The following is a 27,201-nucleotide window of genomic DNA, read 5'->3' as shown; positions in this document are numbered from 1 at the left end:
ATATTGTGATAAAGTCCTTTATTTTCTGTAATGCAAAAATGTCATACATTCTGGATTAATTAGAAATCAATTGCTAGCCTTTTATTATTTTAATATTGCATATCATGGCTTACAGCTTAAGAAAACTCAAATATCCTATCTCAAAAAATTAGAATATTCTGGGAATCTTAATCTTAAACTGTAAGCCATAATCAGCAATATTAAAATAATAAAAGGCTTGCAATATTTCAGTTGATTTGTAATGAATCCAGAATGTATGACATTTTTGTTTTTTTAATTGCATTACAGAAAATAAAGGACTTTATCACAATATTCTAATTTTCTGAGACAGTCCTGTAAATTGATTTAATCATCTGCCATGCAAGCTTCATTTGACTAGAAACATTTGAAAAAAATCTGTTTAAATATGACGTGAATTTGAGATTTTGCATGCTCTTTGTTTCACTGTTGCTCAGAGGAAACCAAGGAGAAGTAAAGTAGCCCACACACTGAGCTGTGTGCACGGAGGGGTGATGTCCGGAGAGCGCATGAAACACGACAAACCCCCCCATACTGCAAGACGCAGCACCAGCGTAGCGCAGCGTCGCTGTGAGAGGATGCTTCTTGTAGTTCAGAGGAAAAGACGAACCTCGTACTTCACAATCTCCCAGCAGCACACTTTCATCATTGCGGATTCCTCCTGATCATCGCAGCTCTGCACAAAGACAATGTAGTTGGAGAGAAAGAGTGGAGCTCCACCGGTGGAGGCATGTAAGGGATGCACGGACGCGCTCTTGGTTAATTAATGCAGTTCTGAAAAAAAAAAAAACAACAATGGTGGATATGCGGGCAAAAAGTGGGGAAAAGTGAGTTTCGGGGGGCGCACAGGAAGGATGGACACTTCGGAGGTAATCCTCTCCATGCTGGTGGCTGTGATCATTGTGGTGTCGTTGCTGTCCAACGTGCTGGTGCTGATCTGCTTTCTGTACAACCCGGAGATCCGCAAGCAGGTGCCCGGGCTGTTCAACCTCAACCTCACCTTCTGCAACCTGTTGCTGACGGTGTCCAACATGCCGCTCACGCTGGCGGGGGTGGTCAGCCAGGCTCAGCCGGGGGGGGACGGCTTCTGCCAGATCGTGGGCTTCCTGGAGACCTTCCTGTCCACCAACTCGATGCTGAGCATGGCCGCGCTGAGCATGGACCGGTGGATCGCCGTGGTCTTCCCCCTGAGATATCACTCCAAGATGCGCCACAGGGACGCGGCTCTGGTCCTGGGATACACGTGGGCGCACTCCGCGTCCTTCTCCACGGCGGCCTCCTGCCTCTCCTGGGTCGGATACCACCGCCTTTACGCGTCCTGCACCCTGGCCAACCCCAGGCCGAGCAGTCGGACCCAGTTTGTCGTCTTCACAGTCTTTTTCCACTCTTTCACCTTCCTCCTGTCTTTTATAGTGTTGTGTTTCACATACCTCAAAGTCCTCAAAGTGGCAAGGTTTCACTGTAAGAGGATCGACGTTATTACAATGCAAACTTTGGTTCTGCTGGTGGATATACACCCCAGGTGAGTTCCTTTCAGTTATATCCAGTCCTCGAATTGAGGGGGGGATGAGGGGGGATGGCATCCCCCCCTGAAATAAAAACGGTCCAAATCATCCCCCCTGTAAAACTGCCATCCCTCCTTTCCATCCCTTATGTCATTTCATCAATGAATGTGGTTTTACTGCTATTTCAACATTTAGAGTCATCACCAGAAAAATAACACCAGAAAAATAACTTTTGACAATTTTTACTTGTTTCAAGTACATTTTCACTTGAAATAAGTAGGAAAATCTGCCAGTGGGACAAGATTTATCTTCTCATTATAAGCAAAAAAATATTGTTCCACTGGCAGATTGTTCTACTTATTTTAAGTGAAAATCTACTTGAAACAGGTGAAAATAGTTTTTTCCAGTGATGAGTCTTGTTTTAAGTGTAATGAGACTTTTTTACTCAAATGAGACATTTTAACTAGAAATACAAATATTCTTGTTAAGAATTTGAGTTTTTGCAGTGATCCATTTTACTTATCCTGTGAAGGACAGAGTCATATTGATAAGTCCAGGAAACTATTTTTTATTGTTGTGTTTTGATGTATTTGATGTAAGCCCAGTGGATATTTAAAGCTTACAGAAGGCTGCATTAACTGCTGCTATGTCATTCCTGCAGTATTTCTGCAGCTGTTTTGGTCAGTGCTATTATTTGTAATATATTATAGTATTTGTAATCAGCACAAATTATCTGTCCCCATATGATAAAATCCACCATCCCCCCTGATTTTTTTTTACAACTCGAGTACTGGTTATATCCGCTTTAAGTTTATTTACAATTGTAGGGGGTTTTTGGTCAGTACAAGAAGGAATTTAGAGACAAATCAGCAAAGTCAGTTCTTTTATTATAAACTGTTCAAAGCCTGTTCAGTCTGTACAGGATAAAACAGTGCTGTTCTCCTGTCTTTGCACTTATATTTTGATTTGGAGGTACAGACAAAATTCAGTTAGACTTAAATGCCACCAAGACTGATTGCATTGCTCTTTATATTATAGCTAAAAAGAGTGTATATTCTGTGTGTACGCGTGTGAGAGAGATATTGTCTCTATATATAAAAGATCAGTCGCTGTAAGCCTGCACAGCTTACTCTCAGATCCCTGAGACTGTCTGCAAGGAGCGTGTTTCTATCCTAAATCCTGGCTGTCATCATTCACTGATGACCTCCATTTCATAAAATATTAGTCAAAGCAATGGATCATTAGGCCGTCAAATCCATGACACATTCAGGCTCCCACTCAGGGTCAGCAGCAACATTTTTAAAGCAACATTTTTAAAGCATTTTTAAAGTTTTTGGAGCAAAGCACTTGTTTAATCCCAGTTCAGCCACTCAGTCTTCCTCGTAGAGTATATGTAAGCCCTTTGTGACAGAAATGCTCACATGCACCCAGCCCTCTTTAACTATGATCCAGCTGAACTGTCACTGCTTGCAGTGTTCGCCAGCGTTGCTTGGAGGAGCAGAAGAGGCGACGGCAGAGAGCGACAAGGAAGATCAGCACCTTCATCGGCACCTTCATGCTCTGCTTCGCTCCCTATGTGATCACAAGGTGAGTGTAGAGAGTGGTGTATGTAAGGGAAACCCACACTGGCACACACACTGCAGCCTGGCACCTCTCTGCTCGCTCAGGCAAGCCCTCCCATCCGCTCCCCTCCCCTCCCCTCCCATCCCACTTCCTCTCTGCTTCTTCTCCACTCTGTCCAGAGTTGGAAGATGAGATTGGCTGACCTTGTGATAGGTAATATGCCTCTGCTCTGCTGCTGTTGCTGTATTGGCACTTTTCGACTGAAGTTCCCTGGGTCCACGGTGGTTTGTTAGAATCCACTCACGTGAATCACTGCTCAAAAGAGATGATGTGGAGGAGATCTGCACTGAGTCAGACAGATCATTTCTGACTTATAAGTTATTTCAAAAATGTAATGATCAAAGGAATGGATCTGTAACTGCTAATATGAAACAATATATGTATAAACATTAAATGATTATTAAAAAAAAGCTTGGAAGTGAAAATGTTCAACAAGATCTAAAGGGTAAATTCAGAAATTCCAGAAAATTCAAAAAGAAAAAAGTAAGTTACTTTCTCTCTTCTCGTCTTCCCCTTCTAAAAGAATTACATTTTCAGTTAAACTTTAGAGGGTATGTCTTTAATAATAGTTGGATGTGCTTGAAAAGATATTCCATTTTCTTCTGACAAATATGTTATTATTGTATCAAATGATACAAAGAAATGAAGCAGAGCTGTTTACAGATTCGAGCTTCAAGAGCACAACTCGATTCTTGTGGGATTCAAAACTCTAAGTTATGCATCTGGAGCTGAGGCAGTGTAATTTCATACAAATAATTCTTATACTATCAGTTACACAAGGGTTTCAGGTGTGATGCTGGTCAATACTAGCTGATCCAATTAGGCTATCAGTGTAAATACTTGCAGAATCTATTACATTAAAATTATTGAATTGTTTTTTACCTGACTGGTTCAACCAGTGTTGGTTTTTCACAGTTATCAACTACAATACGAGTCAAAAAATTCAATCTACAAATGGCCCCTAGAGGAAATATCGCTGTTCCAAAAGATATTTGATATGGAGTGTTTTTATGATGATTGTGAAGGGGATCTCTGACTTGCATGATAATGGAAATTTCTGAAATGAAATCAGGTCAGCAAATACTGTATTTTGCATGATCTGAGGCTTAGTCATCGAGCTTTTTCATCCACTCAGAGAACAAAACAATTAATTGTGTTATCAGTGCCCTGCCACTAATAAATGACCACAAGCAAGCTGCACATGCTCTCATTCTGCAAATGGCAGTTTACTAATTAAAATCTGAATTTAATATGCTGAAAGCTCCTTCACCACCTCTCTGATGTTCATGTGATATCAGGGTCATCAGTGTGGATAGTAAAAAAAAAACCCTCGCTGTGTGATGTGACAGCCGATTTAACCTCCCGTTCAACGTTTCATTGGCGTGAGCAGCAAATGTCAGGGAATTCTACTGGGCCATAAGGTGGGTGTTAACGTGCTGACAGAGTTCGATTGTGGACAGACTAATCATAGATAGTGCCATGGGAGAGGATCAGTGCTTTTATACACTTTTTATGACACTGTGTAAAAGCTGCAGGAAGGAACATAAATTGACGAAGCTAACATCAGCCCTGAGAACCCGATGGCAGCGAGAGTAAGGCTCATTAGACTTGCCTTTAATTCATTTATACAGTCTTTTAAGCATAGATAACTGCTGTAAGAATTTACTGACACCAGTCTGTCTCTCAGCCAAATTATGCTGTAACAACCTTAAAAAAAATCTTCCAGTCCTTCTGTGTTTGTGTTTTTTTTTTTTTTTTTTTGAAAGGCTTATGGATAATGGCAAATTTCCAGCACATGTAGCGAGATTAGTCCAGTAAAATCCGCCAATGACCCGCGAACCCAGTGGATCATGGGAGGTGTCCCGTTGTCCAGGCCTACAAGAGGATAACTAAAAGGATGGTTCGTAACACCTGAGCCACTCCTAGCTATAAGCTTTATCAAAAAGGAAAGTTTTAAGCCTAATCTTGTTAGAGGATGTCTGAATCTCGAAAAATATCTGCAAGCTGATTGGATATCTGAAATCCTGGACAGATGTTTAAAGTATGCAAATGTCACTTAATTGTTTACAGGTCTCAATATGTGTCCATGATAAATAAATCGGTGGGCGATTATAAAATGAATAATTCTAATCATACATTGTTTGTAACATGTAATTTTATTTCTTTTAACATATATATGAGGGGGACATGTAAAATGTAATTATACATTTAAAAAAATGGGATGGTTGCGTGGGTTCCCTCCGGTTACTCCGGTTTCCTCCCACAGTCCAAAAACATGCATGCTAGGTTAATTGGTGATTCTAAATTGCCCGTAGGTGTGAGTGTGAGTGTGTCTGGTTGTTTGTCTGTATATGTGGCCCTGCGATGGAGTGGCGACCTGTCCAGGGTGTAAAGGCTGAATTATGCTTCTGCGTCAAAATGGCGCCGTGCCTACGGCGCGTGGTTTGGGTCGAAGCAGACGACACGCCGTCACTGACGCCGTCACTGACGCCGTCACTGACGCCGTCACTGACGCCGTCACTGACGCCGTCACTGACGCCGTCACTGACGCCGTCACTGACGCCGTCACTGACGCCGTCACTGACGCCGTCACTGACGCCGTCACTGACGTGCACCTCCCGAAAATTGTAACTACGCGTCGAGGCGACGCAGACCACATGCAGACCGAGAGGGCTGTGATTGGTTCGCTTGGAAGCAACGCATTTCCGGTTTCCAGTTTGAAGCAGTCGTGAACTTTCAGGGCTCTTTTCTTCGTTTATATGTGATTTTTTTTGTTTTGGTTTTTTGCACAATAGTTGTCCTTATCTCTTTGATTTACTGTGACTGGAAAAAGTCGGATAAACCATTCAGAAAAAGATCGCTAACTAGTGGCCGCAGGGGGTACTGCACCGCGACCAAATGGAGAGACGGAGAAGTCCAAAGGATTCAATACGGCGTCACGGCTGCGGCGTGTGCTCTGCGTTGGTGTGACGCAGAAGCTTAATTCAGCCTTAACCCCTGCCTCTCGCCTGAAAACAGCTGGGATAGGCTCCAGCAGACCCCCGTGACCCTGCAAAGGATAAAGCGTATAGATAATGGATGGATGGATGGATGGGATGGTGGCCTAATGTGGTGGGGTGAAAACATGATCAAGGCAGTCATTAACATTTGTCTGCATCTGCATTAGTAAAGAAGTACTTCGTTGGAGTTTGTGTACAACAGTGTCTTGCAGGAGTATTTCTCCTTCTGCATGTTATGCTCAGGGTATGCATATCATTTCCAGCATGTTGACTTGACTTTCTACCACACGCTCTCAAACTACCTCTCTTTATACTTGCCTGCAGGATCGTGGAGTTATTTCCAGCAGTGCCTATCAACCCTCACTGGGGAATTGTCTCCAAGTGCTTAGCTTACAGCAAGGCGGCTTTCGACCCCTTTGTGTACTCCCTGCTGCGACACCAGTATAAGAAGACATGCACAGACATCATTAACAAGCTGCTGAAGCGCAGCTCCTTGAACGCATCTGGACGCGGGCCTGAACTCCAAGGAAACAGCATACCTACGGCGTAGCGACAAAGAAAGAGTACACTGGTACACGCCCTGAAGTTTGGCCGGACAGCTGTTCCGGAAATGCAGTATGAACCTAATTTATTTTTGATGACGAAGAGGAGGAGTAAGAATATGGCTGTTCCCGTCCACGTCTGCTTGAATTTGGTCACACGTGTCAAAAAAAGGAAAAGAGAGGAGTCACTGCGGTAAGCGCAAACCTCTGCAGGGATAGCCCTGTGCTTCAATACAGAGTGCCCAGAACAGCAGATCAGTGCAGTGAATTTGCTGCGAGGACAAATCAGCAGTATTACACATCCCACTGGAGAGACAGCTGTGCTCACAAAAGAACGAATAGCTAGTTCATAGCCTCGTTATTTTAACTAGGTTAGATTTCAATCTGAATATGGTTCTATAGGTGATAATGTTTCAGTATTTGCTCTGACAAAAATTTGTCTTTCCTTAAAATTATTCGGAGTCTGTCCAAAGTGATTGCAAGTGAAGAGTCATTACATAATTTCTCTATGTAGCACTGAAAACTAGCTTAACCAAAACTTGCTGTGTTTTATGACCATGTTCTTTAGTTATATCACAAATATAATGTACAGCAGACAGTGTTGCTCAGGTTTTTCTGGCTTAACGGGGTAAATCCCTCTCAGATTTAAACAGATTCCTCTGGCACATTTTTTTTTTTTTTTGTACATTGTGTTGTACTGTTTGCAGGGAAATGGCAGAATTGTACATTTTGTTTTATGTGTATACTTTTAAAACCCGTTGTCAAACAGTTACTGACCTGCCTAAATGCTGTTTTAATGGGGGGTTGGGGTGGGAGGGGGTGGACACAAACCCTTAAATCTGCTGCCTTTGCTGTCGTGACCAGTATGTGCCCCTCAGGTTGTTCAACCAAGTGGAGCATGATCAAATGTACTTGCCTCGGTTAGTACTCACAGACATGAGTGACCCAAAAAAGGCTGCTCGGTTCTCTCTTACACATTTGGACAAGATCTGAGATAATCTAATGAAAAAGAAAAATGTACAGGAAGCCGCATGATGTATTTTCCCCCAAAGTAAACAAGGAAATGATTTCATTGCACTGACAGATGTACAAGGAGGAATCCAAAATAAAAAAAAAAATAATAAAAAACATCCAGAGAACAAAATATCTCAGACTGCAAAATTAATGATTTTCTTCAGTAGAGACATAAAAAGGCTGCTTTTTTTTTCTCAACAGTTCAATGGCGATAGCTTCGAGCACCTAATGTTGTTGGCACAATCATATCACAGTCTTGCCAAAAACACTTAGAGTAAAAAACCTGCACTCATACGAGGACAGTGTCCAGTAATTCTGGGTTTTCGGTCTAGTGACTTGAACATGGAAACGTGAATATCAGATATCCACCCCCAGACTTCCTGCTCTGAAAGCCATTCACTGTTTTAATGCAGATATCAAAAAGCTAAAATAATGACTTAAATCATCATTAGTCCATGGCTGATGTACTGATTTAGCATTTTTGTTACACGTTTTCAAATTTCCTGTTTTCCACATGATGTTCACATGCATGCACAATACTGTTAAATACCGAGACCTCAGATGTACTGGAAAACCTCTAGGACAAAATATAAAAAAATCCTACAGTTTGCCCACAGGTTCTGCTTATATGAATATATGATTATAGGGATGGGAATTAGATTTTAATCTGTGAATGTCCTAATGGTAGTTTAGAATCAGTTAAAAACAGCATCTCCTCCAAATTTTAACTTTAACTCATAAGAATTTACTAAACACATACTAGACATTTGAAATGTTTGGTAAAGCATTGGCAGAGAATTTGAAAAAAGACACTTTCACAACACGAGGCCCATTCAGAGTCCAGCTGAAGGGAAAACCCTCCAACCAGAATGTTCTCATCACTAGCCTCTTTATAATGATTGTTTTCACGGTTAAAGACAAACAACATAAATTCCTCAGTAGCATTATTTGCTGACCTTTTTCCTTTTTTGATGTTCCCCTTTTTGGAAAGTTACATTAACTCAGAGGGGGGAGTTTTCGCATGATTTCAGTACCAAATACAGTCAGATGAGCATTATGTGCAGTATGATGTACATTCTGAAACTTGAAGACATTCTTAATGGAATAATCTGAATTAGTGCATCATCAAATAATTACTTTTTTTTTTTAAATAATTAAAAAAAGTAAATTTTTGAGCTTGTAACACCAACACATTGCCATTAATTGTACCACTAGAATATATAAAAAAATTAAATAACTGAGTACTGGTGGATTTACACTGCCAACAGAAAAGTATAGAATTTGTGAAAGGAAGAAGACTATCGGGCCATTTTGCTCATCTGAATCTCCTCTGAGTTAGCTCAGTGTCACAGAAAATTGAAATTGTCACAAAACAGAATTTTTTGCATTAATTATTAGTTCTAATGAATTATTTATTTTTTAACCCAATGTTTAAAGTAACGTACAGTATGTTAGCAGGAGGTGTTGGTCATATGTGCATATTTTGTTTTAACCAACTGGGCAGGAGTTATCCAGTGACAGGGAGAGACTAGAAACTCGTTATTTTGCACGTCAGTCCAACCCTAACCCTAGCCCAATCCCTTCAACTTGTCATGCAAAAGTTTCTCTACAGTTATATTTGATTAAAAACAGCAACGTCTTCATCCATGGAGTTATTTTAATGTCTATTTGAATTCAACTTTGACATCAATCCTTTAAACTACTCTTAAATTGTTTTAAAGAGACATCACTTGAAGTGCAGTTATTAATGATTTTAGACTAGTTACAGAACTACAGTTCTTACACAAAATGTTAACATAACTGAATCGCCATCTTTTAAAGGGGACCTATTATGAAAAACACGTTTTATTTCCTGCTTTAACATATATAAAGTGGTCTCCCCTCAGCCTGCCAACTCAGAGAAGGAGTCATTCAGGCAGCCAATCAGCACAGAGCCTCATTATCATAGCCCCGCCCACTCAGAATCCCGCATAGATAATGAGGTTAGAGAATGGGAAGATAAAGACATGGCTCAGAGGCTGAATTTCTAATTTATTTAGCAAAAACAATCAAAAGCTTGTTTTTAAGACATTCAAGGCCTGTTTAAAATAGGTATTAGATGCCACAATAGGTCCCCTTTAAGTTAAATTAATTAATGGTAATTTAAATTGTATGTATATTGTTTTAAGGAGTTTTCTACAAAACCATTTGTGTCTTTAATAATACAAGTAGCTATAAAAAGACGGCAGTACAAATATTTTCTTCTCACAATTATTATTATGTACACCCATAAAGTCCCATTGCAGCTTCCTGGCATTCAACAAAGATGGATCTACCTGATCTATCTTTTCTTTTCAGTGTCAGATGACAGGTACTGTAACCTTATATACCAGGGTTTTGATTGGGCCCCACTTTTTATAGAGTTGATATGTTGTAAGAGTTGATTTACACATCACTATAGCAGACATAATAATTATAATCCTAAAGTTGCCAACGTTTATTTGCTGAGATTAGATTTTCATCCTACACTGGGACTTTTGACTGTTTTCGTATACATAAAATTTGTACTGTATATGCTGTTAGTAAAGGTGGAACGGTGCCAAAATTGTTGTTGATAACCAATGTCCTAAATGTCAGCGGGTACCTTTTTAAAAAACAAAAAATGAATTTGTAGAAAGCTATTATTACCGCTGAGAATTTATAACAAAGACAACTAATGCATGGAAATCTGTGATGTATAATAATCCAAAGGGTAGGCATTCACAAAAACCCTTTGGGGATATTCAACAATACTACAAAAAAAGAAGAAAAAAAAGAAAGAGAAATCTAACCCTAACCCTTACTCCCATTTGTGTACACTTATATTGATTTCCACGGCGCGTTCTCATTGAAGCACATTGCTATTTTCACAAGACTAGGATTGATGACATTCGAGCTAGATATTAAATTATATTTGTTGACAGATTTAGATGAACAAGTATTTTTTGGGTCTTTTGATATATGTACTTGTAATTCATGAGAACACTAGACCCGCTTGAGTTTTACAGAATGTGCTGCTTTAAATGGAAATTGTTTCAATTGTTGCAGATAGATGACAATGATCTGATTGTAATATACCTCATTTTGTTCCCCTTTTGTTCTGTACCCTCTAATTTATTAAACCTTGTCTTGAAGCTGCTTATGTTGTTAAAGATGGTGAACATGACCAACTGTTCATTCTGATGTGATTACATGTGCTGACGATGGTAATGACTGTTTCCACAGGTTGAGAGCAATGCTTGGTTTCGGTGTTGATTGTAATTGTTATGCTAGTGAAATGAGGATTATTTTGAGCAGAATTTTTAAAGTAAATGTGTATTTATACCTGCACAAGTCACAAAAGAGTTCACATCTCCAAAAGAGTCATTTAACACGATTAAAACAAAGAAAAATTCAACTACAGTCAATTGAATTTTATTTATATGGTGTTTATTAGAATACAAGTTGTCTCTAGGTGCTTTCCAGAAAATCAGTAATCACTGGGGTTGGAGGAGAGTTGAATGACTTTAGCTGTGGGCTTCACACACCTCAATTGAATGGCTTCATATATATTTTTATGAACATATATTTGTAAATATTGGCTCCTGAAATGTAACTTTTCATTCTACTCATTACATCTCAGGAGCTATCAGCCGACATGAAAATCTTATTCTAGTGCCACGTAGAGGCCTGCCTTGCTAATTTCAAATGTCAGAGATTTTTGGGTGAGCTACAGTATATAGCAGGTTTGGTATCAGTAACACCCTGATAATATACCGTAGATGCTGGAAGCATCTTCTCAGTCCGTTCACCTTGAATGGGGTGACGTCAAGCGCTGCCGCTGCGGCATCAAAAGTTCGACCCTTCACACACAGGGCCTGATTTACTAAGATCCTAAATAAAGAGTACTAAATTGCGTGTGCACTGAAAAAGTTTGCACATGCTGTTGTTGTGTGTTTTGCGGGTGATCAACTAAGAATGCTTGCGCAATTGATAACAGGTGCAAACCGCAGTATTTAAATGAGGTGTTGCGTGTCTTACGGTTTGCGCCACCGCCGAGTTGGAGTTAGAGATATTAGGGGAAGAGGCAAATAAACACATTCATGAACTACAGCAAAGAAATTTAAACATTACCAAAAGAAACGCAATATGGGAGAAAATCTGCGATAGAATAAATGCAGTTGGTAAGACAAAAAGAACGGCAGAGGAGGTTAAAAGAAGGTGGCAAGATATAAGGCGAAGAACTAAAGAAAAAGTGGCCTTTAATAAAACTTGTGCAACCATTTTTAAAATAGCATGCAGCAGAATAAAGACTCTCTCTCTGCGTATTCTTTGATTTTGGCGATGTCGCCTCCTTGCCACAATAACAGCAGCCATCGGTGAGTAATGCTGGGCAGATTAGCACCTTCCTTTCAAACGTATTAAATACAGACACAATCACAATCCCCGCAATAACTTTCGGGCTTGGTAAATCTCATTGCGCGTGGTCATGGGCGTGGTAGTGGGGGGAAAAGTGGACCTGACTACCCAGGGCCCGAGTAGAGAGAGGGGCCCATGAAAATCCTGATTTTTTTTTTTTTTTTTTTTTGTAATGTTTTTATTTCAAATTAATTGGGCCCTCCAATTAATTGGTGTCATAATTTATTTCAAATATATTGATAACATCAAATGAGAGAATGAACTTAATGTCACAGTTCTCCCAACATATTAGACATTCTGGGGCCCCCCTCTTGGAGATGCAAAATGGTTTAGTCCGCCCAACAGCGACCGGCAACAGGTCAGACAGTGCGCCCAGATCAGACACCTGTGTGCAGGACATCATGCTGCCCAAAAAACATAAATCGGGCTATCAGAAAAAGAAAGAGAGGAAACAAAAAGAAAGACAGCAGAACGAGGGGAGGCAGCTGCTGACTGCTTTCTTTCCCAAAGGTGAACCAAGTTAGCTTGTCATGCAAAGTCCAATTAAAGTTAACATAGTCCACTCCACAGCTGCTGCTTATACAGGCCCGGTTCTACGAGGGTGCATCAGCATTGCACCCTCAGTTTATGTGTTTGCTGCTCAGTTGAAAAGATGAAAAGAAAACTGACAAATGCGCGCGCGTTAAGCCTCATTTATGGTTCCGCGTTAAATCGACGGCGTAGGGTACGCAGCGACGCGCACCGTATGTTCCCGTCCCCGCGTATCCTACGCCGTAAGATCTGCGTTGGTGCAACGCGGAACCATAAATCAGCCACTCATCTGCAAGATGCTGCTCTCTGCTGCTCCGTTAACATAAAGTAATGATGGATATTCAGAAGTGATTCAAACACAACCACGGCAACAAGTTTACAGGACTGTCTCAGAAAATTAGAATATTGTGATAAAGTCCTTTATTTTCTGTAATGCAATTAAAAAAACAAAAATGTCATACATTCTGGATTCATTACAAATCAAATGAAATATTGCAAGCCTTTTATTATTTTAATATTGCTGATTATGGCTTACAGTTTAAGATTAAGATTCCCAGAATATTCTAATTTTTTGAGATAGAATATTTGAGTTTTCTTAAGCTGTAAGCCATGATCAGCAATATTAAAATAATAAAAGGCTTGCAATATTTCAGTTGATTTTTAATGAATCCAGAATGTATGACACTTTTGCATTACAGAAAATAAAATGAAACTCGTGCTGAGATTTAATGAATGATCCATCTAGCAATATTGCTGCTGCATATATATCAACATGTAAATAACATACCAATATCCATGTAGGTTCAAGTGCACACTAGTAATATATTAATTGAGCAATAACGTGATTTATTATTTTTGTCTGGTTAAAAGCCTTAGCATTGCGGTGCAGTGCTGTGCTTAAAAGCTATTGTCAATGTTCAATAAATTCATGATGTTACCAAAGCCAATGAATAATCATGTTGAATAACTGTGATCTCACTATCAATCAAAAATGATTGTGATTGTGATTTTTGCCACAGATAGATAGATAGAGAGAGAAAGAGATGGGTCTGGGTGGTGAGAACATAGAAAAACAATTAGCTATTCTTCTCAATCTGGCTGAAAAATGGCTTAAAACATTTTTGCCTCTGCAACTTATTGCAGCCAGATGTAGCCCAGATGTAGCCTAATGTTTTAGGTATTTGAGCACAAGTAGCCCAAATGCATCAATTCAGAACCACTCATCAATATAATCTGATCTGATTGTAGCTGATTGTAGTAGATTGTATAAATACACCCCCCCCCCCCCCCCCTTTTTTTTCTCTCTCACGCGCCTCGCGGGCATGGATAGGGGCCCACTGACATTGAGAGTGTACAGGGCCCAGAATTTGGTGCTACACCCCTGCGCGTGGTAAATGAACCTATTTGCATTTTCCCCTCCCAGTATTTAGCGCTTTCTGGCGGGTACGCCCCATATTGATTATTCATCAGGGCAAAAGTACTAAATGAACAGCGTGTGCTATTTTGCTCATTTGAGAGGCGCAGTCCTCTTTGCACGCTGTTAGTAGATCAGCTTGCACATTGGTTTGTGCGTGATGTCAAGTTTGCACACGTTTTTACGCACGCAAACCTTTAGTAAATCAGGCCCTTAGTCGCAAGTGTCCATCAATCCAATTGCAACGACACAGCTAAAACTGGCCAATGACATCATACGTGAGGGCGGGACTCTGACTGAGTATGAAAGTAAAGTTCCTCCATAATCGGAAAAAAAAACTATGATTTCTAATTGTTAAAAAGTGGATGATTTGTGGTCTGGTCTGTTTAAAAGTTTCTTTGATTTTCTTTTTTTAAATTAGGAAAATATGTCATTTACAAACAAGTGCAGTCAATTGAAACTCACATGTTTTGTTGAAAAATTATACATTTTGAAGTCTGTTGAGTTGCAGAATGGCTGAGTATAATTTTGTAGGTAATTCAGTCATATTTTTGATCAAAGAGGAAGAGCTAATGTCAAGGTATTAATATTACGCTCTAGGTATTGTGGCCCTTTTTATTACTTCTAACAGATTTACAAACATAACAATGGATAATAAAGGGCTTTGGCATGACGTTTTCAGCTTCTAACAGGATATTAATGTTTGCAAAAGCTTTTTCGCAGCCCTTCCAAGGTCATCTTTTTAATATGACAGTATCACACTGTAAAGACCAAAAGCTGATAATGATGAAGGGAGCTGGCTCGCATAGCTAAAGTGCGAGACAAGGACTTTTTATATAATAGAAGCAGTATCTTCTTGCACTTTGTTAAGTTTCAGAAAGACCAAGGAAGCGCGTGTGTAAGGGTTTGTTTGACAAAGCTTGGAGGTGACTGTGAGAGCGTGACGGAGGGGAAAGCAACTCACTAGTACACGGACACACAGGTAAATCGTTGGAAGAGCATTAGATTTTATAGTTAAAAGGAAAAACCCAACTGTTCGTGGGTCAGACTTGCAAAGCAGCCGTCTCAATAATTAAGACTGTGGAGCCATGATCTGTGGTTCATTTACAGGACACAGCAGTTTTGCTGTAAACACTGTAAAACATGAAGATTCTCTCATGGCCTTGCAGTGGTGGATTTGGGGGGTGGCCAGGGGTGGCTGTGTTGGATTTAGATGGTCAGGCCAACCCTAACTGTGTGGAAAAATATGAAACAACAACAGAGGCTTCACATAAAGGACAAAAAGAATATTTTAAGACCAACAGAAACCTTAAAGGAGACCTATTATGGCATTTAATGTATATTTTAAACAGGCCTTGAATGTCTTAAAAACAATCAAAAGCTTGTTTTTTCTGCATAAATTAGAAATTCAGCCTCTGGGCCATGTCTCTATTTTTACCGCTTCTAACCTCCTTCTCCATGAGGGATTCTGAGTGGGCGGGAAGGCTATGATAATGAGGCTCTCTGCTGATTGGCTGCTTGAATGACGTGTAGCAGGGGAGGGAACAAAGCCTCTCTCCGGGCAGAAGAGCAGCAGCTGCGTACACTATTAAAGCGTGTCCCATGCGATGCAAGCGAGCGTCAGCGGCAAAATCAATTCCATTGCTTTATTTTCTATTGGACTGTCCTAACTGGCCGCGAGTTTAACGGTTTCAGTGTGGACAGAGAACGTCCGATGTCACGCAGCTCGAGGCGATAGTCGGATGCTCGCATGCAGTTATGACACGTGTAAACGACTCCCTGGGATCTTGAAACCTGAATTTTGGCATCTAATACCTATTTTAAACAGGCCTTGAATGTCTTAAAAACAAGCTTGATTGTTTTTGCTAAATAAATTAGAAATTCAGCCTCTGAGCCATGTCTTTATCTTCCCATTCTCTAACCTCATTATCTATGAGGGATTCTGAGTGGGCGGGGCTATGATAATGTGGCTCTGTGCTGATTGGCTGCCTGAATGACGCGATACACCGCTACGAAAAAATGGCGGAAGCTCCGGCCGGCGGAGTTAGTTGTGGCTGTGGTTTCACGCATCTGAGGCCAACCGATGTAAATCGCATTTTCGTTACGTAACGACAGGAGCAGAATCTGAACGGCTCGTAGATCCACATCACACTGGACGGCTCATCCGGGTGGCTGTACAGACACTGCAGAATTTGGTTTCTTTCCTCCTTCTCTGAGTTGGCAGGCTGAGGGGAGACCACTTTATATATGTTAAAGCAAGAGAAAACTTGTTTTTCATAATAGGTCCCCTTTAAAGCAGGAAAGAACCATAATATCACTACAACAGATGGTCCAACTAAAGTTAAATCCTTGTTCTGCTTAAAACAACTTTATATAATTTATCAATTTGAATCGACATTTTTAAACATTGTTAGTCACGTCCTACTATGTGTAGTGTTCACATACAAAAGTAAAACAGAAATGACATGTTTGTTAGTGTTCACAGTTCGCAAAGCTGATTCAGTGTCAGAACACTGTGGTGTGACTAGAACCAGTATTCCTGCAAAAGAAACTTAAAGTTCTGCTTGATGCAAAGAGGATTCATACGACCACAGCCGTTTCAAGCTGGGAAACAAAAAACAGTGACCAATTTTAGTACATGACCGAATGAGAATCTCGTCTGTATTTGGGTTGTGGCGTGTTAGTGGAACTCCAAGGCATTGACCTGAGTTGAAGAAGAGCAGTTGAACTTAAGATGCTGCTGTGATTCATGTCTGACTAGAATTACTCAGTTCGTTCTGGCATTTATATTTTCATTTTTATTTTTTTAATCAAAAAATATGAAGCTGTTTAACAAATTGGTACTCGAGAGACATTTTTATTTATTTTTTTCATGAATAATGTTTCAGAAAAATCAATGCAGGCTTTAAAATCAACACAGTATTGCTGGATAAAAATTTGGATTTCATTTTTTCAAATAGACAAAGATTTTTCCAGTTTCATTTCAACAGAAACACTTCCGACCGATCAGGATAATCACATAAACATTCAACATGCTGGAGCGCTTGAAAGAATTGATTCATCAAAATTCACTGTCCCTAGTTGTTTGCAGACTAATAGGAATCTTAAATAGAGAGGAAAACAATATGATTTTACTTCAGATATATGGTTAGCCACTGTTCCATGCCAGAAATGACTTGCTATCTGAAATTACTTCTCTGCGTCTTCAGGCTTGGGGATAGCTGTCTTAACATCCTTCAAACCATCCAAAAGACATCCTGAAGTACATCTTGAAGTTATCTCTTGTTTGATTCCCCGTGGAAGCCAACTTACACTTTCCTCCTAAAAATTGGATCATATTTGCCTTTAAAAGCAACACCAGATCAATTTCACAATTTTTTTCCCCAGTTGGGATTTTTTTCCCCTTCAGAATATTAACATTTAATTCAGAATTTGCATCATACTTGATGTAAAAAAGGCAAGTACATCCATATTTTCCCTGCAAATCATCAGAGATTTTGGAACACAAGTAGAAAGTTTGTTTCTTTTAACATTAAACAACAAGAAACACAACTTTGAGGCCACACCACACTTTAAAGAGATGAGATCAAAGTTAACCACGAGCAGTGACAAATCTAAAAGCTAGTTGGATACAACTCAGGTGGTGAAGTTTTTCCCCTGTCAACTGCAGTTCCTCGGTCGATCCCCAGTCCTCACATCGCCAGATACTAGTATATCAGATTTCCATGTGAAATTTCAGATATTGGCGCCACAGTGGTGTGGTGTTTGGCGGTATTGGTAGAAGGTCCTGCTTTAAATCTGGTATGTTTCTATGTGGAGTTTGTGCGAGTTGCCAAACATCACCATATTTGTGTTGCTAACAAAATAAGTTTGACTATTGTTTGCAGCATTTGTTCAAACTCAGCAGTGTTGGGTAAAAAGGAGAAGGTTTAACAGTTGCGTGACTTTCATGCATTAGGATCCGGGCCCCCCCTGGGGGGGCGCCAGAGATCTCTGGGGGGGTGCAAAACTTTGTCTGCTTTGAAATTATGCAGTTGTAAAAATTATATTTACGAATGAGTCATTCATAAGACATTGTTAGGAATAATTTATTAATGTCTTGAATATTTTTTGTTTTTTATACACTGGTGACAAACACAGGAAATAATTTAATTCCTTATTATTATATCATTACTCAACATTTAATCTACTCCGACAGGTTGTTAAAGGAAAAATGTTAAAAAATGTTGTCCTTTTGTGCGTATTTTATACATTGGTGACATTGGAGAAAAAAAAAGTCATATGTATACAGAGAAAACCAAAGAGAAATGTATCAAAAAAAACAAAATTAATGTTCATTTTTCCAATTAAATACTATTTTGGTGCTAGTACGTACGGGTCGGGGGGCCCGGCTGGTCTTAAACACAAGTAGGGGGGCTCCAAGGAAAAAAGGTTGGGAACCACTGATCTAAGCCATTCAAACGGTTTCCACCTGAAATCAGATTGAGTCAGAGGGAGGCAGTTTTTCTGTTTACACCAAAACACAGGTGGTAATGAAACAACTTCAGCAGCTGACTGAGACAGTTTGGGCCCTAAAAGGATGAAGTCCCGTACACTGATTGGCCCACTAGGAACCGATGATTACCTTTAGGTGGGTGGCACTGACGGTGACACACATCTTAATCATGGTTGGCTTCAACCCACTTGCTCAACTAACACCCCTGAGTGACAAATAAACCACAAGTCAAAGTGAAAAGTGGACACCTCAAACTGTAAAACAAAGAACTGTTTGTTGTTTTGCTCTTCATGACTCTCCCACTTTGAGTCTGATGTATACACTTCAGTAGATAAAACATTAAAACAACATGGATATTATAAAAGTCAGTATAAAAAGTGTTGCAATGAAGGATCATTTTATTTGTTTGTGTGACTATGACATGACACATTTACACATTCTTTTGAACATTTTTTGGGGGGGGAAACAGAAACCAGAATAGAGAAATTGAGTGAAAACGCCAGTAATATCAAAGTATAAACAATTGTTTTTAACCTACAAATGACATCATAAAATGCACAAGAGCATCAGCATGTGACCTTACAAACTTAATATTAAAAACAAGTCACAAAAATACAACCTGCTCAGACTAATAATAATTTAAAGCAACTGGTGGTGCTCATTTCTCTTTCTTCTGTTTCTCTGTGCTGCAATATGATTTCTGTTCGACTGTTGTCTGCCACAGTCAAGATAAATCTTGATCTTTTTTTTTTCCTGTGAGTCAGATCTGTTTTTAGTCCACCATGTCTCCATCAAAATTCCACGTACCCACAGCACACAGATGTAAAAAAACAAACGTCTCTTCCAAAGATTCTGAAGAGCACAAACCCTTGTTGACAAGTCATACAGTGAAAAGTCGCTGTGGTGTTTTTGTTTTTCAACGTCACAGAAACTCTTCCAGCTTCACTCAGTCTGAGCAAAGCTTAAGAGATGTGGTGAATACCTTGCCCCATACCTTTTTACCTCATCCAACACAACATGAGCATCCAAGTTGTCAGTTGTGTCTGGTGTACACACACAGGCCCTTGATGGGTGGTTTCATTTATTTGCCTGATTACAAATCTTCACAGGCAACCCAGTCTTTGTAAGAGTACTTGCATGTCTATCATGGGTCATTCTGTGCCCCACAATTCACTGCAACACCTGCAAAAAATACAAGAGGTCCATATGAAAAGTGTAATATCTGCTGGTTGGAGTATAATAATACTAACTCCGGGCACCAGTGTAGGTATGTTCTTACAATTCAACTTACTAAAAGCATCACTTTACAAGCTAATCATCAAAAAACAAGCAACCCGTTGTACTTAAGCAGACTCTCTTATCCAAAGTAAAACAATAGCGGTAGGCAGAGCCGTCTGGGAGATTTGCGAGGCCCTGTGCGGAATGGCCGGGGGGGACCGCGAAGTTTTTGGGTTTTTCGGGTCAGATCAGGTGTCTATATGTGCAATTTTAACTCTCCAATTAGCAAAATACTGGATACCTTCCCCTGCCTCATCATCATTTGGCTTGCCTCAACGCGGGGCCCCACGGCTGCTTGAGACCCGGTCGGATCGGTGATTTTTGTAACAAATTTATCAAACAAGCCTTTCAGAGAGACATTAAACTCTTCCATTTTCTTTAGTTTTTTTCTTTTTTCATCCCCTGATGGAAATTTCCTGAATCTGTCTCGTTCTCTCGACATTGTGTGACAGTTTGTTCCACACTCCACCCGTCTGGATCAGAGCAGCTTGTGTCTGCGCTTGGTCTGACGCAGTTGTATTGAACAACAGACACGCGCATCATTGCACATATATTTATTGATATGCACAGACTAGTACACATTTAGGTCTGTAATGGAACGTTACTGTTGATATTTATAAGGGAAAAAACGAAGAAAACAATTGAAAAAAAAAAAAAAAAAAAAAAAAAAACGGCCCATAGCGTGAGGCCCCTGGCGGTAGGAACACGTGGGAAAAGTGGAGCTGAGTATCTTGGCCAAGGATGTTTTGATTTGTAAACAGATGCCACTGGAGATCTGGAGAAATGTCAGACATTTGTAAAACTGCATCACAACATTAAACAACACACGGCAAGGCAAGAACTGACAAACAATAGCGTACAAAAACAAAGAAGAGAGATACAGAAAGGGATTACAAAGCATCAGCATATGTGAAGGATTTAACAGACGATTTTACCCAAGGAAAGCCCAGGGACAACAGAAAAATAAGTTGTACTTTTGTTTTGACTGTGGTGCAGATAGATGTTGATGTGTAAAACTGCTCCCACAACAGCTTTTGTCACATACAGCTGCAGGTTATTATATTGTGATGAGTATTTGAGGAACATAACATAAGAAACATAGGAAACACATCATCTTGTCATGGTCTGTATCATAGTTTCTTACTGCAATTGTTCATGAGCTTTTCCTCTCTGTGTGCTGTCTGAGGAGGTGGTGGAGGTGTGGGCTACTGAGTTGAACCTGATACCAATTACTCCACACACTTGTGTGTGTGCGTGCAGAACAATTGGTAACTCCAATCTACCTTGGTCTCTTCTCAGCTCATTTCCAATTTGTCAGTTCACCTCATGTGGTAAGGCCAGGCCTCCGGTCAAAACAAGCTAAATAAAGATCATTGACGACTGTGTTTCATATGTGCCCTCAGCCTGCGTGTGATCCACCGTTACTCACCTGCCCTCCCCGGAAAGCCTCATGGAAGGATGTTCGGGGAGCCGTGTTGTTCAGCTCCATGCCTTTTAAGCCACGCTGTGATCAGTCATCAACCAGTTACTTGAAATGAAATGATGGAAGTGAGGAAATTGAAACCATTCTGATATTCTGAGCGTCACTCGCCGTTCACGTTGAATGGGGTGACGTCAGACATTGCCTGACTAAAATGTGTGTTCTGTGCATCAAAGGTCTGGGGAATTTTCAACTTTTGATGCTTCACCACGAGCATCATTCAAGCAAACAGCTGGTGCTGTGAATGAAAATAAAATCCCACATCTGTGTGGTGAGCAGGAAGAAATTTGATTGGCTTTCTGTGGTATTATGAAGGCACGTCAGAAGCGCCAGATGTTGAACATTTATTTGGTGCTGCTGTCTGAGCCTGTGGCTAAACCTGACACATCAGGTCCTTAACACGTCATAAATTCAAATCAGTGTTTCAAATCAGTATCTGTAGGAAGTAACATGACAACATGGGTATCACTGCAACAAACAGCATACATAAACATTACTTGGATTCATTGCTCTTATTACTCAAGTAAAAGTATAAAAGTACTGGTTTCAAAACTACTTAAAGTATAAAAGTAAAAGTAATGTAAGGGGGAAAAAGCCATTAAGGACAAAAGCCATTGAAAATGAATGCATCTTAGTATAATGCAAATATATTAAAGAACCATATATGTGTACTATTGAGCATTAACATGTGTTTCAGAGAGTAGACGCGTACAAACCAATAGGGTGTCGGAATGGTATTATGTTTATACTTCTCATCCAACCACAACCAAATTCACTCTATCCGGATGGCGCAATTTAACTGGATAGTTTTTTTTTAAAGGCCGAAATGAAATAGAGTAACAAGGCTGTTTTTAAAATGTAAGGAGTAAAAGATAATTGCGTGAAAATGTAAGGAGTAAAAGTAAAAAGTCATCTGAAAAATAATTACTCCAGTGAAGTATAGATAACCAAAATTTCTACTTAAGTAAGGTAACAAAGTATTTGCACTTTGTTACTTGACACCTCTGTTTGCACCTCACATTCTTCTACAAATATTGTAATTTCAGATTCTCCAAAAGCCAAGATTGCAACATCTAACTACAAAACACAAGGTTTTAGAAGACTTATTTAAACAAACCAAACAGCTAATATCACAGTGATGATGTTTGTTTATGAGATACAGATCTTTGATGATGCCATAGAGTTGCAGAAAGCAATACCTACAAGCTCAGACAACTCCTACGCTGTCCAGCACTCCAAGATTGTGATACGTGTGCAAGACGCCATTCAATAACCTTTTGCAGGATGAGATAGGGGGACGAGGTCGTCCTCTAATTATATGTTGACCAGAGAGAGGGAAGATTGGAGTTGCCAGAATAAGCCAGTGATCTGTAAAAGCCCCTGCAGAGCTCTGTTAATTAGACTCTCCATCCAGACACTCCCAAGACAACATCTCAGTACTAGCAGAAATCAAATGATGTGATGCTTAAATTTAACCACCGTAATTAAAGATAAACATTGGGAATGTAACAAAGTTTAATTTTTAGTACACTAAGGATGTTGAACTAATTAGGAGTGAGTCTGCAGCGCTAAATTATAGGATAATTTGATGTAAGAAATACAGCACCATGTTCCTTACATATAGTATACTTTGACTTTTATTTATTAACATGCCTTTTATTGGTTCATTAAGAAAGAATCATTCAATTTGATTTCCTTGCAGATAGTATTTTTTTTTGTCGGGGGGGAGGGGGGGGGGGGTCAAATTAATATGATTTATTTCTTATACAGCAGTCTTTGCATTTCAAACCTGTAATACATTCTCAAAAAATGTTGGAACATGAACAATATAGCAAGTTAAAATAATAACTTTTGTTCTGGTGATGTAAGTAGGTGATTTTTTAAACATAATTCAAACGATCAAAACCAGTATCCACCAAAAGGTCAAAGTTGGAAGAAAAAAAAGAGCAAAATTACAAAAACTGGAAAATTGGATGAATGATTTGAAGGATATTGCATATTGTTTGAATATACTGTATATTTTATTTGATTGTTGTTGTTTTGTTTTGTTTTTTGGTGGGGGGGCATTTTACCCCTGGCTCCAACAATGGCAGGTGGCAGGTCTACAAACACAAATGTATCTAAAATTAAGACAATGATATAAAACTTTATGACTCGCACAGCCTGGGCAGGGAAAACCCACCCTAAGCCTTTCTCTGATTTGGAGTTTTCCCACCGGCTCCAGAAATGGTAACATAGCATAAAGTCAGCTCAAAGCTACTTAACTGGCTGGATAGACATAAACCAAAGTTTGGCAGTGGTGGCACTTCTGAAGACGTCTGAATTGGAAGGATTGTGGCTCTGCTTAGGTTATGCCATAGTTCGGCCTTCGTAGGTCTTGCATACTATGATGTGGCATTGATCACGGCTCTGGTTGTGACCTTGGTAAGCCGTGTGACAAACAACTTTATAGTCCCGTCAGCCCCATAGACTCCATAGAAAGAAGTGAACAAACCCTGTGATTTCCCCAGCGATGTCCTGTAGCGTTTCCGTCATGCACGCTCATGGACGATTGCATCAAAGTGAGGTTTTAATACAATCTGTTGGGTTCCTTCGTTGGGCAGTTTATGAACTGGCATTTCAAATATCTAAATTGCTTACCCCTAATTGCATACATTTGTGGCTATATATGATTTTACCTCACGAGATATGCACACAGAGAGAGTTGTAATGGACGTAAAATGGTTTCATGGAGACCAAAACCATTTTCTTTGATTGTCTCACTTTTGGATCCAACCCCCACTGGGTAAACTGCTTTTTTTTTTTTTACTGCCTCAAACAGGCCCAACAGCAAGGAGACTGGATAGCCACGTGACACGGAGACTGTAGAGCAATGCAGCACGAAATGATGTTGATTCAGAAACCCACACCTGTTCCCTTTTTTCTCATATAGAGCGGTTCCAGGGTTGGCCTCAGCTGATCACAGGCTGGTGTCTGGATGAATTTTGGCTGGCTTCTGCTGGAGAGTTAATAGTGGAAAAAAAAAAAGACGTTTGTAAATCCTTTTTGAGTGCTGTGATTATTTTGAGATTCTTTGCCATTTGAAGCAGGGTCAACAGTCTGAGTTTAGATAACAAGATCATCTCTAAGAGTGAACAAACAGCCAACGCTCAGTCTGAGTGGCCCGAGGCTGCGATGAGTCTCGCAAATGTGTAATTATATTCCTTTATCTCCTAGAGGAGAGATTGGCAGCCACCACAAAACTGTTTAATGCACTTCTCCTCATTCTGTACTTTGCACCGAATAAGACATACTTTTCAGGAAGAGTATCTGATAATATTTTAATTACTCTGAATCTATAAAGCCATAACAAGACATTCTCAGTTAAAATATATGATGCAAATAGTGTGATTGATTGATTTCTGAAGTATTTACTAAGAATAAAATCAATAGATATGTGCAAACATTTGTTTAAAAACTAAAAGAAGAAGGTATTCAATAAAAATCAGTGACTCATAAGAAGTCACAGGTCCACAATTCTTATTTTTTTTGGAGCCAAACATTGCACAAATGCAGGTAATAAACATTTTGTAATGGTTTATATAATTTGTATAATATAAGTTAATAAGTATGTACACTATAACATTCACGATCATTTCTCATAGGTATAAAATTACAACAGATTTCTCCTCCAGAATCTGAATGTTAGTTGTTTTTTGAGGAATAAGCTCAGACATGATAATCTGCATTAGCAGCTTTGACTCAGTGACCCTTGGAAATGGAAGCTGATGGATGTTATTTCTGTCAGATGCAGACGAAAGAATGGTAGACAGTCTGAAATATGAGAATGTTTACTGCAGATATGAGGAAAAGATGAGATTTCAACAGTGAACATAAAAAGCATAAACCCAGGGACAAAACCAAATGAAATCATCCAAAAATCAAATAAAGCAATGTTTAAATTATTCCACATTTTAGTCTCCCAACCCTAATTCCACCGACAACACTCTGGAGGATTCGGACACGGGTCCCGGGCTTAGCCTTCAGTCTGATCAGAGCAGATGTTTGCTTTTAATTCTTCCTCCGGCTTTTTCATGGAGTCATTATGTTCCCAGACGTCTATCTCTGGACCTGTGAGCTTGGAGCTGCCTCGCAGGCGGTCTCATGGGCTGCTTGTTGAACTTTTCCATGATCTCTCTGATTCGTGACAAGTTGGTCCGGCCGATGGTGAAGTTGCACCTGGTGGCTCCTATCTCGTAGCCAACCTCGCACTTCTTACTCACGAAGCTGTAGCCCTCGGCCCTGGCTGTTACTCTGTACTCTCCGGGGTTCAGCAACCGCCAATAATCACCATCAGCAGCTTTTTTTTTTTTAAAAAGAGAAAGAAAACAGAGAAGACTTTAATATTTTTCACTTTTGGATTTTAGGTTTCAAGAATAGTGTATTGGTCTCTGCAGAGCCGCCTGGGAGATTTGCAAGGCCCTGTGCAAAATGGCAATTTTTTGGGGGGGTTTTTTGGGTCGGATCGGGCCCCAAAAAACCAGAATTTTGCTAATTGGAGAGTTAAAATTGCGCATATAGACATATGCGCAATTTTAACTCTCCAATTAGCAAAATACTGGATACCTTCCCCTGCCTCATCATCATCTCTTGCCTCGACGCGGGGCCTCACGGCTGCTTGAAACCCGGTCGGATCGGTGATTATTGTAACAAATTTATCAAACGAGCCTTTCAGAGAGGCATTAAACTCTTCCATTTTCTTTAGTTTTTTTTCTTTTTTCATCCCCTGATGGAAATTTCCTGATTCTGTCTCGTTCTCTCGACATTGTGTGACAGTTTGTTCCAACTCCACCCGTCTGGATCAGAGCAGCTTGTGTCTGCGCTTGGTCTGACGCAGTTGTATTGAACAACAGACACGCGCATCATTGCACATATATTTATTGATATGCACAGACTAGTAACATTTAGGTCTGTAATGGAACGTTACTGTTGATATTTATAAGGGGAAAAAAAAAAACGGCCCATAGCGCGAGGCCCCTTGGGGCGCACAGTTCGCACACCCCTTGCGGCGGCCCTGGGTCTCTGGTCATGGTTGATATAATGTCTCACCTTCTACTGATTGGGCTACAACCCAGATAACAGGCACATTTAGACATAATTTGGGCTACTTTTGGCATGTATTGCTCCGTTACGACAGTGGAAAAGTATTATGTGAGCCAGATGTGTCCCAAAGTTCATGAACTAGGCCACACTTGGGTTTTGGCATGTGTTGGGTGAGCCAGATGTGGCCTGAATTTCTTAACTCAGATTTGACATGGATATAGCAAGCACGTAGCATGACATAATTTTAATAATGGCGCCTCTCACGCCCAATATAGGCAGTTCTTGTATCTAACACAGAAAGGTTTTAGGGCCAGAGTCACATCAGTGTTCCTCCCTCTCAAGCGGTGTTTTATTGAAAAGCAAAAGACTGGTTTGAAGTTTGACGGTACTGTAGTGTCAAACTAGCACAGGAACTGCTTCGGTGGAAAAGGCCTGTCAGCTGCCAGATATTTAGCATCATCCCGTTTCAGAAGAGCAAATGAATCGTGATGAGCAGTCAAGTTAATGCCTGGGAAAGGGACATTTTCTAAAATATACAGTACTGAGCTGACAATGTGTGTGTACTCCAAATCCCCCCATATGTGATTTATTCACTTCGGCAGTTATGCTGTTAGCAGATCAGTTTTTCTTTTTCTTATACTATTCTGGTTGTCACTCTGCCTACAGTACATCACATGCTTTGTTTCTCTGGCAGGTTCTGTTACGCCCTCTGGTATTGTCCCCTGGAAATCAAAGTCAACTCCAGAGAAACCAGATTATATCTTTGTATTAAATAGGAAAGGTATTAGGATGGCGGGAGCGTAC

The 27,201-nt window shown here is 40.0% G+C and overlaps 2 protein-coding genes across 2 annotated transcripts in view; one reads left to right on the top strand and one right to left on the bottom strand.

Moving 5' to 3' along the window:
• Window positions 1–585: 585 nt before the first annotated feature.
• On the top strand, window positions 586–8,759 carry LOC133419233 (G-protein coupled receptor 26-like). Its single transcript, XM_061708278.1, has 3 exons — window positions 586–1,540; window positions 2,997–3,110; window positions 6,470–8,759. The coding sequence occupies exons 1-3, from the start codon at window positions 873–875 to the stop codon at window positions 6,693–6,695; spliced, it is 1,008 nt and encodes a 335-aa protein (XP_061564262.1). The 5' UTR covers window positions 586–872; the 3' UTR covers window positions 6,696–8,759.
• Window positions 8,760–25,129: 16,370 nt separating this feature from the next.
• Window positions 25,130–27,201, bottom strand: part of cpxm2 (carboxypeptidase X (M14 family), member 2) — a 41,372-nt gene continuing 39,300 nt past the window's right edge. The window contains exon 14 of the mRNA XM_061708404.1: window positions 25,130–25,654. Within this exon, the coding sequence (XP_061564388.1) occupies window positions 25,398–25,654 (257 nt within the window). The 3' untranslated portion in view covers window positions 25,130–25,397. The remainder of the gene's footprint in view (window positions 25,655–27,201) is intronic.

The sequence above is a fragment of the Cololabis saira genome, chromosome 19 (assembly GCF_033807715.1).
Source record: "Cololabis saira isolate AMF1-May2022 chromosome 19, fColSai1.1, whole genome shotgun sequence".
Lineage (NCBI taxonomy): Eukaryota > Metazoa > Chordata > Actinopteri > Beloniformes > Belonidae > Cololabis > Cololabis saira.
Note: the sequence above shows the minus strand (reverse complement) of the source record. Positions and strands in the feature narration are given on the sequence as shown.